The 14,373-nt window shown below is 41.9% G+C and overlaps 1 protein-coding gene across 1 annotated transcript in view; it reads right to left on the bottom strand.

Moving 5' to 3' along the window:
• Positions 1-583: 583 nt before the first annotated feature.
• The window catches only part of LOC115411680 (NLR family CARD domain-containing protein 3-like), a 36,022-nt gene continuing 22,232 nt past the window's right edge, over positions 584-14,373 (bottom strand). Inside the window, 2 exon segments of the mRNA XM_030123891.1 lie at positions 584-892; positions 1,807-1,977. Coding sequence (XP_029979751.1) covers positions 784-892; positions 1,807-1,977 — 280 coding nt within the window. The 3' untranslated portion in view covers positions 584-783.

Below are 14,373 nucleotides of genomic sequence, written 5' to 3'. Positions count from 1 at the left end.
TGCCGTGGAAGATGATCCAATGTGACCTGACTGGTACCGGAAGAACAGCGGGATATAGAACCACACGACTGTACGCACTAATGATCCACTCAACCACAACAGTCTCCTGTTTGCCTTTGCAAAAATAAAAATAAAAGTGAAAGTGAACCAGCCCCCATGCGGTGCGATCTGCTGATAAAGCCCCCCCTCACTAGTGACGGACGGACTAGTGTGGATTAGCGAGTAACCCCCAAACCCCAGGCATCAGGCTGGGGCAGGGGGATATGCCTCCCATACTGTTACACATCGGACTTCAATCCGGGGGTTCCTCTGAGGGGTAGCTGACGAACCGCTCTCACCTTTCTTGTTCTAAACGCTCCGTGACAATGTGCCCCGATGTGCCACTCTGCTTTGAATAATTAGTTCAATTCCCAAAATGCATCTGTGATAGAATAAAGAGATATTCCAAAAAATGGTAGTATGTAATTTTCGTGTCCTTTTGACGTGTTACATGCGGATTTATGTATTAAATATAATGTTAAATAATATAAAAATGTGTTTTATCTGAAAAATAATTTCTCTTTTATCTCAGAAAGTTTTTCTTTTTCAAATAGGAGTGTTTCCAAACCTGCTTCAGAACATTCGTCTACATCTGGGTTGAATTTTCAGCCCCGTGTCCTGTTTTTAAGACCAGTTTCACACAAGAACCCAGTTACAAAAGGTCTTAGTGTTGATGGTACCTTTTCTCTGAGGGTCCAGGTTCACTATCAGAACGTAGAGGAGGATCTTTGGACCGGTCACTCTTCACAGACCAGCGGCTGGACTCTGTAGACTCTGATGTGTCCTCTGTCTCTTCATCATCACTCTTTGGGATTCCAGTGAATGTGATGGCCAACCTTCAGCATGATGGAACCTGGAAGTAAACACTGTCATGTTTCTGGGCAGGTCTGTATTGGGTCCTCTCTTGCTGTTGACTATCCTCCAATGAAAATATTCTTTACACATGATCCACATTAGCTCCATCTTTAGTCTCTCTGACACCCTAACCTAGTTCATGGATTTATTTAAAGCTCAGTGTTTAACCCATAAAGACCCAGTGCTACTTTTAGGGCAGTTTCCAAATGAATTTTTCTCTCTATTTAACCTTTCCAAAATGATTTTTTTCCCCTTTTATTGTAATATTAAACCCTGTATTTTGAGTTTTTCACTAAAAATCAGGTATTTTTCAATATTTAATTTGCCGATCATGTAGATGTGCATAAAAGTACAAATTAAAGTTGATGTTTATTATATCAAACAGAAAACTGAAGCAAAAAGGGACTTTATCAGTAAAATCTCTCATTAACTGAACATAAACCCAGTGTGTCCATCCACTGTCATTGATCCAACTCCATGGATTTTACTGGGGAATCAATGTTGTAGAAGATGACGGTGTTTCCACGGTAACTACGGAGCCTCTGAACGTCCAAATATGGTCATATCTGATGACCATGAAAAGATGAAGAACTGTATTTGACACCAGTTATTTTAACATATTCATAGTATTAGTGGATCAACAAGCATTTAACTTTTTAGATCAGTAAGTGATAATGGTCACCAGTGCATGTTTGGGTCTTTATGGGTTAATGTGAAGCTTTCATTTAATATTTTAATTAAATAATGGATGAATGCACTGATGATTTTCAGCTCATTTCTATAGCGTTATGACAATAAAGAAATTATGCATAACTTCAGTTTTGTTTTGTTTGTTTTTTTTACTTTGTCACAATCAACTATGGATTCAGATTCCAAGTCTAACCATAAACTATAATAACAAACAGAACAAACCAAAGAGTTTGCAGACTACATTTTGGACTCTGCAGAAAGTGACACAGCCGATTCACTCCTGAAATCTTCTGGTTGTTTCTGAGGTACAGTTCAGTCAGATGGCAGGGGTTGGACTTCAGAGCTGAGGCCAGTGAAGAACAGCTGATCTCTGACAAGCTGCAGTTGTTCAGTCTGAATAAAATCAATGACATAGATTAATATCACAGATGTTCTCTCTAATTTCTTTCTTTTTTTTTTTTTTTTGGTAACTTAAATGTTTATTGAATTTTATGGACAATTATAACAATTTAAAAAAGGCCAACAAAAAGAACACACAAACAAGAGAACAAGTGAGTACAACATGAGAAAACAATGTGTCCAGGTAGCAACAGTCAGTCTAGTGACTGAGTGTAAATATAGTCCATTTATTCCACTTTATCCAGTTGTGGTTCTTGCAGTCTCAGTCTGTGTGTTTATTTCTCCATTAGAATTATTTCTTCAGTTTTGGATGTTCACTGGTCCTTTGATGGAATGGTTGCCTTCCCCCAGATGTTCTCTCTAATTTCAGGTTTGCACACACTACAAGATTTGATAATCTTGGCAAAACATAAGATATTATTATGATTCCTTTGCCCGACGGATCAGCAACCACTTCATACACATAACATGGTGCTGAACACATACTTTCATTCATTCATTCATTTTCTGAACCTGCTTTATCCTCACTAGGGTCACGGGGGTCGCTGGGACCCTATCCCAGCTACATATGGGTGAAGGTGGGGTTCAGCCTGGACATGTGAGCAGTTCACTGCAGAGCTAACATACAGAGACAAACAACCACTGTCACATTCACACCTATGGGCAGTTTAGATGAACCCATGAACCTATCAGAGCATGTGTTTGGATGGTGGGAGGAGCCAGAGGACCGGAGAGAACCCACGCAGACACAGGAGAACATGCAAACTGCACACAGAAAGGCCCCTGGTTGGACTCCAACCCTGGACCTTCTGCTGTAAGATGACAGTTCTACTGCACCGTCATGTCACCCCACGATGACCGCTGTGATCCAGCTTGACTGACAGACGCAAAATACTGGCCCTGGGTGTACAAGACTGATCTGGGTAAGCAGTGAGTTAGTTAGAAAATAAATACATAACTTAGACACAAGCAAGCATAGTCAGAGAGATAGCAGATAGCTGGATGGATAAAATAACTGCACTGTAACAAATGACTGTAAAAAAAAACGGTAAATTTTGTACGGTATCCTGCTGTTCTTTGTAAATCCAATATAATGCTGTAAATACTGAGGTCTTTCAGGAGGACATTTAAAACAGTCAGCTCCTGCTACATGTGACAGTATTCTCCGGTCTTTTCTTCAGCTCCTCCACTGCTGTCCACCCAGAACTGGAATGAACAAAGTCATCTGGCATCAAGTCCCACCAGCTCCTGTAGAAGAACATTCAGTCTAACCAGTGTTAACTATAGACTGGCTGCATCAAAGGTTAGTGGTTCTTTTACCAAACAGAAGGAACAAATAAATACAGAAAAACCACTGTTTTCCCCGGACCATCCAGCAGTGGAACAGAGGCCACCTGATGCTCCCATCCTTCTACCTCCACTGCCATCGCTCCATTCTGCTCCAGTTGGTCATTTATCACATAAATGGGATTTTATCAGTGGAACTGTCCCCATGCTGTGGCATCTGGAGTTCATTAAACATTACACTGCCTCCATAAACCACGTTCACACCAGGTGTAACAGGCGGTGTAACAGGCGGTGTAACAGTGGTGTAACAGGTGGTAACAGGCGGTGTAACAGGTGGTGTAACACTGCTTCATATTTGGGGTGTTAGCCTTATGTAGCTAACATGCAGCTAATGTAAGCTGAAGCATACATGCTAGCTGTGAAGTGGACACAGTTCAACTAAACAGTGTCAGTTTGTGTGGTTTTCACTGCCCCAGGTTACATTTAAAAGACTTTAAATCTGTAAAGTGGAATTTACTAACTCGGACATCCATGTTAACAGATAATGAACCACTGTTTTCATAAAGGAAGTGACTCAGGCTAATGTTTCCCTCTGTGTGGTCAGTTTGTATAGGATGTGTAACATTATTGAATGTGTGTATGCTTTACAGCTCTGTAAACACAGTGTCATTCATCAGTGATCTCCCATTGTCCAAATGTGTTCCACTGCAGCTGATCCTGAGCTCACCCTGACCCTCCAGCCAGTCCCACACTAATACTGCTGGAAGTGTGTGTGTGTGTGTGTGGATGTGTGTGTGTCTGTGTGTGTGTGTGTGTATGTGTGTGTGTGTGTGTGTGTGTCAGTGTGTGTCTGTCTGTCATTCAGTCTGTCTGTTAGCTGTCTGTCTGTATCTGAGGAATAAAAGACCTGCTTTTGTCCTTCCATGACAGTGTCTACCACTGTAAGACAACAGCCATAAGTGGTAGCAGTAGAACTAATGATACCAAATTTAAATAAAGTACAAAAAAAGTACAGAATAAATGTATGACTCAGAATTTTGGGTTCATCATAACCAGTTTTCAGACCTTACAGTGACTCCAGAGGTTCTGGGTAAACATTATATCTGATCCTGTTTTGGGACATGAACCTCAGTTCTTGTCTCCATCAGTTGCAGGTGATGAAGTCACATCTGGAAGTTGGATGATGAGCATTCAAAGCCATGTAGTCTGTGAAGGCCTCCAACCAAGCTTCATCACAACGCTGCTGCTGTCGCAGTGGATTTAAGAAAAGCTCATGTTATAAGGTCAGCTCTTGTTTGAGCTTTTTCTACCAATGTTCATGATTTTGTATTTTCAAATGTAATTTGAAATGTTACAATCCTAGCTTTTTGCTGTTATACTGTAAATATTACATTAAATATCCATCCATCCATCCATCCATTCTCTTCCGCTTATCCGGGGCCGGGTCACGGGGGTAACAGTCTAAGCAGGGATGCCCAGACTTCCCTCTCCTCAGACTCCTCCTCCAGTTCTTCCGGGGGGACCCCGAGGCGTTCCCAGTCCAGCCCACAGACATAGTCTCTCCAACGTGTCCTGGGTCTTCCCCGAGGTCTCCTCCCGGTGGGACATGCCCAGAACACCTCCCCAGGGAGGAGTCCAGGAGGATCTGAAACAGACGCCCGATCCACCTCAGCTGGCCCCTCTCGACGCGGAGGAGCAGCAGCTCTACTCCGAGCTCCTCCCTGGTGACTGAGCTCCTCCCCCTATCCCTAAGGGTGCGCCCAGCCACCCGACAGAGGAAACTCATTTCGGCCGCTTGTATCCGGGATCTGGTCCTTTCGGTCCTGACCCAAAGCTCATGACCATAGGTGAGGGTAGGAATGTAGACTGACCGGTAAATCCAGAGCTTCTCCTCTCGGCTCAGCTCCTTCTTCACCACAACCGACCGGTACAGCAACTGCATCACTGCAGACGCTGCACCGATCCGTCTGTCAATCTCACGCTCCATCCTTCCCTCACTCGTGAACAAGACCCCGAGATACTAGCAAAGACTCCCCACCAACCCAGAGATGGCAAACCACCTTTTTTTTTTTTTTTACATTAAATATGTTTTACAGTAATATATTGTTTCTTGGAATACGGTAGTTACTGTAAAATGCAGCAACTGTGGCTAACACTATTTTACTGTAAAAGGAACATTATATACAGCCCAGTACCGTAATACTTTTTACAGTAAGTAACTGTAGTTGTAGATTACAGTAGAGGTACTGTAGAATAACAGTAACATGCTGGACACTCTAGCTGACAGTATTTGACTGTTATTTAACAGTCAAATTTATTACAGTGTAGCTATCCAGCTGCTAAATAATAATAATAAACAAAATTAAAGCTGCAAGCAGCATTGGGCAGGACCTCGCACTGGGCGATCCGCCTCCCCCGCGATCCGCCTCCCGTGACCGTCCACACCTCAGCTCCACTCACACCTCTCCGTCCCCATACCAGTTCCCATCCTTTAGTGTCTGTCCTCCTTACATCTGTACAGAACACCAGTGACCCTCTGCTGAAACCACCATCACCTTTAAATGAGACTTTTATTTTGGAAACCCTACTGTGTGTATGTGCATTTGTTTTTAATGTGAGAGAAAGAATCAGTTTGAAAAATGAATTGAAATTGTATGAATAAGTGAGTATAAAAGTGATGATTTACCACATTTAAGGCTTTTATTTTGGAAAAACCCTATTGTGTGAGCATGTGTGTCTGTGAGAAAGAGTACTTTTGAATGAAGAAACATTGTACAAACAGTTGAGTGTTTGGTCATAAAAATGAAAAGAAGTTATTTACTAGACATTTTGTATTATTCTTAATTTTGGTTTTATTTTGAAAAAATGTACTCCGTGTACTTTTGAATGTGTGCAAAATTTCCAATATCCACAATACAATGCAGTAAAACCTGTTTTAAAATAAAATAATAAAAAAAAAAAAACTTTTGGATTATCTGGGACTTGAACCAGGGTCCTTCTGCTCCACAGTCAGCTACATGAACCACTGAACTACAGAGAGACATGTGAAAATGTGCACCTGCAAGACTTTTATAGGGATTTTGCCATTTGGAAAAGTGAAACTAAACATAGTCTTCAAAAAAATAGCCATAATTCCATAACCGTAGGTCGTATCTGAAAAATTCTTTCACTTTTGGATTCTGCAGACTCGTGGGAATTCAATGAGGTATCAATGAGGTAACTTTTATGTCAAAACTCTGAAATGAATAAGCAGTAATTGAAGAAACGTAGAGTAACTTTCAAAGGCAGATTGCCAACTTCCTGTTGGAGTTAGCTCATGAGTGTCAGTGTATGATTTGTCGGCTCAATCAGACCAACATTTTGCCATTTGTTTCATGTTTCTGTGACATTCCTACTGGCTGCTAGGGCAGATTTTGTGTGTTTTTTAGTACATAGGTGGCGCTACAGAGTCCATTTTGGCACCCAAGGGGTTAATTTTTGATATTGTATGAAAGTGTTCACCAGCCATGACATACATGGCAAATTTGGTGAGTTTTGGAGCATGTTAAGGGGGTCAAATGGCAGTCTAAAGTGGAAAAAGTATGAAAATAAAAGAATTGTTATAAATCAACAACCGTACATCCTATCTCAAAATTTTTTGCATGTGAGCATTGTGCTGAGTCCCGTGAACGTGTAGATATGTTACATGTCAGGAAAAACTGCAAAGTGAAAAATGAGTTCCAAACATCACAACTTTGCGGGCTTGTAAAAAAAAAAATTAAGACAGTTCCGGAAAAAGTGAGAGATCACTTTTTTGAGGAGGTTTCACTCTATCTTTTGATGCTATTTAGAAGTCAATATGACAAACGGTGTCATCGGAGTTAGTTTTAGAAATTTTATTTTGAAAGGCATATTGCAAACTTCCTGTTGGAGTTAGGTCATAAGTGTCAGTGGATGATTTGTAGTGCTTCATCCAACAAGAATTTTGGCACTGGTTTCATGTCTGTACGACATTCCTAGTGGCCACTAGGGCTTTTCCCATTTTTTTTACATAGGTGGCGCTAGAGAGGCCATTTTGGCACCTGTGGGGTTAATTTTTACATTTTATGAAATTTTTCGCCAGGCCTGACATGTGTGCCAAATTTGGTGAGTTTTGGAGCATGTTTAGGGGGTCAAAATCCAGTTGAAAGAGACAGAAGTATAATAATAATAATAATAATTAAAGCTGCAAGCAGCATTGGGCGGGACCTCGCACCGGGCGATCCGCCTCCCACGCGATCCGCCCCCCTGCGTGATCCGCCCCCCCCGCGTGATCCGCCTCCCCTGCGATCCGCCTCCCGTGACCCTCCACACCTCAGCTCCACTCACACCTCTCCGTCCCCATACCAGTTCCCATCCTTTAGTGTCCGTCCTCCTTACATCTGTACAGAACACCAGCGACCCTCTGCTGAAGCCACCATCACCTTTAAAATGAGACTTTTATTTTGGAAACCCTACTGTGTGTATGTGCATTTGTTTTGTATGTGAGAGAAAGAATCAGTTTGAAAAATGAATTGAAGTTGTATGAATAAGTGAGTATAAAAGTGATGATTTATCACATTTAAGGCTTTTATTTTGGAAAAACCCTATTGTGTGAGCATGTGTGTCTGTGAGAAAGAGTACTTTTGAATGAAGAAACATTGTACAAACAGTTGAGTGTTTGGTCATAAAAATAAAAAGAAGTTATGCAATAGACATTTTGTATTATTCTTAATTGGGATTTTATTTTGAAAAAATGTACTCCGTGTACTTTTGAATGTGTGCAAAATTTCCAATATCCACAATACAATGCAATAAAACCTGTTTAAAAAAAAAAAAAAAAATTTTGGATTGTCTGGGACTTGAACTAGGGTCTTTCTGCTCCACAGTCAGCTACATGAACCACTGCACTACAGAGAGACATGTTAAAAATGCACCTGCAAGACTTTTATAGGGATTTTACCATTGTGAAAAGTGAAACTAAACTTAGTCTTTAAAAAATCGCCATAATTCCATAACCGTAGGTCGGATCTGAAAAATTCTTTCACTTTTGGATTCTGCAGACTTGTGGGAATTTAATGAGGTATAATTTTTTTTTTAAAAGTGTGAAATGAATAAGCAGTAATTGCAGAATCATAGAGTAACTTTCAAAGGCAGATTGCCAACTTCCTGTTGGAGTTAGCTCATTAGTGTCAGTGTATGATTTGTCGGCTCAATCAGACCAACATTTTGGCATTTGTTTCATGTTTCTGTGACATTCCTACTGGCCGCTAGGGCACATTTTGTGTGTTTTTTAGTACATAGGTGGCGCTACAGAGTCCATTTTGGTACCCAAGGGGTTAATTTTGATATTGAATGAAAGTGTTCACCAGCCATGACATACATGGCAAATTTGGTGAGTTTTGCAGCATGTTAAGGGGGTCAAATGGCAGTCTAAAGAGGAAAAAGTATGAAAATAAACAAATTGTTATAAATCAATAACCGTAAATCCCATCTCAAAAATTTTTGTATGTGAACATTGTGGTGAGTCCCATGAACGCGTAGATATGTCACATGTGGGGAAAAACTGCAAAGTGAAAAATGACTTCCAAACATCGCAACTTTGCAGGCTTGTAAAAAAAAAACTAAGACAGTTAAGACTAAGCTACGAGACCACTTTTGTGCAGAGGGTTCACTCTATCTTTTGGTGCTATTTAGAAGTCAATAGGACAAACGGTGTCATCGGAGTTAGTTTTGAAAATTTTATTTTGAAAGGCATATTGCGAACTTCCTGTTTGAGTTAGGTCATCACTGTCAGTATATCATTTTTAGTGCTTCATCCAACAAATATTTTGGCACTAGTTCCATGTCTCTACGACATTCCTACTGGCAACTAGGGCAGTTACCGTTTTTTTTCACATAGGTGGCGCTAGAGAGCCCATTTTGGCACCTATGGGGTTTCTTTTTTCATTTTATCAAATTTTTCACCAGGCCTGACATGTGTGCCAAATTTGGTGAGTTTTGGAGCATGTTTAGGGGGTCAAAATCCAGTTGAAAGAGACGGAAGTATAATAATAATAATAATAATAATAATATAAAAACGAACGAATAACAATAGGGCCTTGCTTGCAGGCAAGGCCTCTCACTGTGTGAGAGGGCCTTACCTTTCGGCTCGGTCCCTAATAATAATAAAAAACGAACGAATAACAATAGGGCCTTGCTTGCAGGCAAGGCCTCTCACTGTGTGAGAGGGCCTTACCTTTCGGCTCGGTCCCTAATAATTAAAGCTGCAAGCAGCATTGGGCGGGACCTCGCACCGGGCGTTCCGCCTCCCCCGCGATCTGCGTCCCGGGAATGTCCACACCTCAGCTCCACTCACACCTCTCCGTCCCCATACCAGTTCCCACCCTTTAGTGTCTATCCTCCTTACATCTGTACAGAACACCAGCGACCCTCTGCTGAAACCACCATCACCTTTAAAATGAGACTTTTATTTTGGAAACCCTACTGTGTGTATGTGCATTTGTTTTGTTTGTGAGAGAAAGAATCAGTTTGAAAAATGAATTGAAATTGTATAAATAATTGAGCATTAAAGTGATGATTTCTCACATTTAAGGCTTTTATTTTGAAAAAACCCTATTGTGTGAGCATGTGTGTCTGTGAGAAAGAGTACTTTTGAATGAAGAAACATTGCACAAACAGTTGAGTGTTTGGTCATAAAAATGAAAAGAAGTTATGTAATAGAAATTTTGTATTATTGGTAATTGGGGTTTTATTTAGAAAAAATGTACTCCGTGTACTTTTGAATGTGTGCAAAATTTCCAATATCCAAAATACAATTCAGTAAAACCTGTTTTAAAATGGAGAAAGAAGAAAAAAAAAAAAAAAAAAAAAATTGGATTGTCTGGGATTTGAACTTGGGTCCTCTTGTTTCATAGGCAGCTACATGAACCACTGCACTAAGGACAGACACATACAGCTGTGCACCAGGAAGAGTTTTATAGGGACTTTGTCATTGTTAAAAGTGAAAGTAAACATAGTCTTCAAAAAATCGCCATTATTCCATAACCGTAGGTCGGATCTGAAAAATTCTTTCACTTTTGGATTCTGCAGACTTGTGGGAATTTAATGAGGTATAACTTTTTATTCAAAGGTCTGAAATGAATAAGCAGTAATTGCAGAAACGTAGAGTAACTTTCAAAGGCAGATTGCCAACTTCCTGTTGGAGTTAGCTCATGAGTGTCAGTGTAGGATTTGTCGGCTCAATCAGACCAACATTTTGGCATTTGTTTCATGTTTCTGTGACATTCCTACTGGCCACTAGGGCAGATTTTGTGTGTTTTTCAGTACATAGGTGGCGCTACAGAGTCCATTTTGGCACACAAGGGGTTAATTTTGATATTGAATGAAAGTGTTCACCAGCCATGACATACATGGCAAATTTGGTGAGTTTTGGAGCATGTTAAGGGAGTCAAATGGCAGTCTAAAGCCGAAAAAGTATGAAAATAAACAAACTGTTATAAATCAATAACCGTACATCCTATCTCAAAAAGTTTTGGATGTGAGAGTTGTGCTGAGTCCCGTGAACGCGTAGATATGTCACATGTGGGGAAAAACTCCAAAATGAAAAATGAGTTCCAAACATGGCAACTTTGCGGGCTTGTAAAAAAAAAACTAAGACAGTTATGGAAAAGGTGTGAAATCGTTATATTAAGGAGAGTTCACTGTATCTTTTGGCACTATTTAGAAGTCAATACCACAAACCGTGTCATCAGAGTTAGTTTTAGAAATTTTATTTTGAAAGGCATATTGCGAAGTTCCTGTTGCAGATAGGTCATGAGTGTCAGTGGATGATTTGTAGAGCATGATTCATCAAAAATTTTAGCACTGGTTTCATGTCTGTACAACATTCCTACTGGCCACTAGGGCAATTGCCGTTTTTTTTTCACATAGGTGGCGCTAGAGAGCCCATTTTGGCACCTATGGGGTTAATTTTTTCATTTTATCAAATTTTTCGCCAGGCCTGACATGTGTGCCAAATTTGGTGAGTTTTCGTGCATGTTCAGGGGGTCAAAATCCAGGTCAAAGTGGTGTGTGAATAATAATAATATAAAAACGAACGAAAAACAATAGGGCCTTGCTTGCAGGCAAGGCCTCTCACTGTGTGAGAGGGCCTTACCTTTCGGCTCAGTCCCTAATTAACAAATGTGGGTAACACTTTATAATAAGTCCACACTATGAAGCATTAGTTAAGCATTAACAAATACTGTATTCATTGTTTGCAAAGCATATTTCTGACATGAATACTCATTAGTATATGGTTTATAAACACAGTTATAAATGTTTTACTCATCATTCATAATCATAATCCTTCATCATTCAGTCATGCAGTTTGTTTAATAATCCCCTGTGCTGTGTCTTTCCTTTGTTAGAATAACAGACTTTTGTGAGTCTTTAGGCGTTGCCATCCTTTAAATCTCATTTGTAAATGCTTTAGATGTCACAGATAGTGCACACTTTAGATGAGCTCACACCAGAGACTGAATCAATGAGTAGGAAGTGCTTTAGAACTACCTGAAAGAATGAATTCCTGTGTTAATAACTGTTTATGGGACATCTATTGGAAAATAAATGTGTGTTAGTATATAATACACACTAACATATTAGTACATGTCTGAATACTGTATGTGTGAGCAGAAATGCACATCAGAACTGGTCTGAACCTTGTGTGTGATGCAATACTAAACATTTAAATGCTGAATCCCTAATTTATAAAGTATGAAAATACAATCATTAAGCACATTGTAGATGAGCTTATTAATGATGAGTAAAACATTCATCACTGTGTTTATAAACCATATACTAATGAGCATTCTGTCATGTCGGCTGTTGGACTTTGTCTTTTCTGTTTTGTTTGTCGTTTCCTGTTTTATTTTGTTAAGTTTCCCTCATGTGTCTTGTCTGTTGTCTTTACTTCCTCTCCCTGATCGTGTTCACCTTTTCCCTGATTACCTGACTCCTCCCTGATTGTCTCCACCTGTGTCTCATTGTCTTCCCGCCCTCCTGTGTATTTAAACCCTCAGTCTTCCCCTGTTCAGTTGCCAGTTTGTGTTCTACAACTAGTTTGTGTTCACTAACCAGCGTTTCTTGGATCCTGTTCGTTTGTCTGCCGTGTTTGACCTGTTTTCGTCCCTCGACCACCGATTCAGCCTGTTCCTGTCCTGCCTGTTTGTTCCCGACCTGGTTCGTTTACCCGACTCTGTCTCTGCCTGCTCCTTTTGTTACCTCAGCCTCCAACGATCACCTGTGCTTCGACCTCCGCCTGGATTACTACCGTGAGTTAGCCTGTCCCCCATGTACCGTTGCCTGTATGATTGTCTTTCTGTGTATGACCTGGCTTGTTTATTGACCTCCCTCTGTCTGTCCCTAGTGGGGATTCCGTTGGGGTTTTCCCGGCTCGGCCAAGCCGACTGCCTATCGTTACCACCCGCAGCCCAGACGTTTATCCCCGGAACCAGAGGCTCCACAGGAATTATATATTCTCTGTGTTGTTCCATTTTCCCTGTTAAAGTGTTTAATAAAAACACTAAACCTTATTGGTTTCTCGTGGTCTTGCTTTTGGGTTCAGCCTTTGTACTCAGCCCATTACAGTACAAACTGGCCAACATTATGAACCCAGCAGACCTAGACCAGGTCCGGGAAGCTATCCGCCTACAGGGGCAACACATGGGGCGACATGAGCAGCTCCTGCAGTCCCTTATGGACCAGATGTCTCAGCTGTCCTCCCAGATTTCCCAGCTCACCGGTAATCAGGCGTCCGCCCAGGGTCCCCCGAGCGAACCTGAACCCTCAGATCCACCTGTGAGGGCCTCGGAGGAACCTAACATCCCTCCTCCCTCAAAGTACTCTGGTAATCCGGACACATGTCAAAGTTTTTGTACCCAGATACGCTTAATTTTTGATTCCCAACCCAGATGCTTTTCTTGTGAGTCAGCTAAAATTGCTTATGTAGCAAGTTTGTTGGAAGGACCTCCATTAAGTTTTTTCAATTCCCTCATGGAGCAGAATTCCCCCCTAGCTCAGTCTGCGTCTTGCCTGTTGGCCGAACTTAAAAGAATATATGATCATCCTGTTCGTGGCCAGCAGGCTGCACTGAGGCTTATGAGGCTGAGGCAGGGAGACCGATCGATCAGACAATATGTGAGTGAGTTTCGCTCTTTGGCAGTTGAGTCGGGTTGGAATGAGGCAGGATTAATTACTGCTTTTCAGTCAGGACTGAACCGCACCATTGGGCGTGAGATGGCGCTCTGTCAGGAACTACACACTCTGGATGACGTCATCTCAGCTGCCATCCTGGTCTCGGATCAATGGGGCATCTGGCAGACTGAACCGTCTGGGATTCGTCCAGCTGATCGTGACAGGAAGGTTGTAGATCCTCCGTTACCAGTACCGGAATCTGGCCAAGCCTCGAGGGAGGAGCCAATGCAGTTGGGCCGCACACGTCTATCCGCAGAGGAGCATCACCGTCGTCTGACGACCGGACTGTGTCTATACTGTGGACAAGATGGACATTGGGTCGCCAGCTGTCTGCTGAAGCCCAAGACTCCGACAGGTGAGGGCGCTCTCTTGAGCCGTACAGTGTGTATGCTCAACACGTCTCGGGTGCAGCCTATGGTTTGCTTGTCTTCTGACTCTGTCTCGCTACAGCACTCCGCCCTGATAGACTCCGGCTCAGACGCTAACCTCATGGATGAGAGACTGGCTAAACAGCTAAAACTGGAACTGATACCGGTGCAGCACCCCCTGGAGGCACGGGCTTTGGACGATCACATCATCTGTCGTGTGGTGCTGCGCACTCAACCAGTTACTCTTCAGTTCCAGGATGGCCATTCAGAAGAGCTTAGCTTTCATATCTTCCACTCTGATACTCAACCCCTCATTTTAGGTCACCCGTGGCTTATACTTCATAACCCTCGGGTAGATTGGAAGACAGGAGAGGTCCTGTCTTGGGGGGAGGCTTGTGTGGATCATGGAGTAAAGGACCGGTCCCGGGGTCTCCCATCCGCTCCTGTCCAGCCTGTTGTGGCTTCTGTGGAGGCCCTGAGGGAACAAGAGACGGATTTTCCT

This window comes from Sphaeramia orbicularis, chromosome 20 (assembly GCF_902148855.1).
Source record: "Sphaeramia orbicularis chromosome 20, fSphaOr1.1, whole genome shotgun sequence".
NCBI lineage: Eukaryota > Metazoa > Chordata > Actinopteri > Kurtiformes > Apogonidae > Sphaeramia > Sphaeramia orbicularis.
Note: the sequence above shows the minus strand (reverse complement) of the source record. Positions and strands in the feature narration are given on the sequence as shown.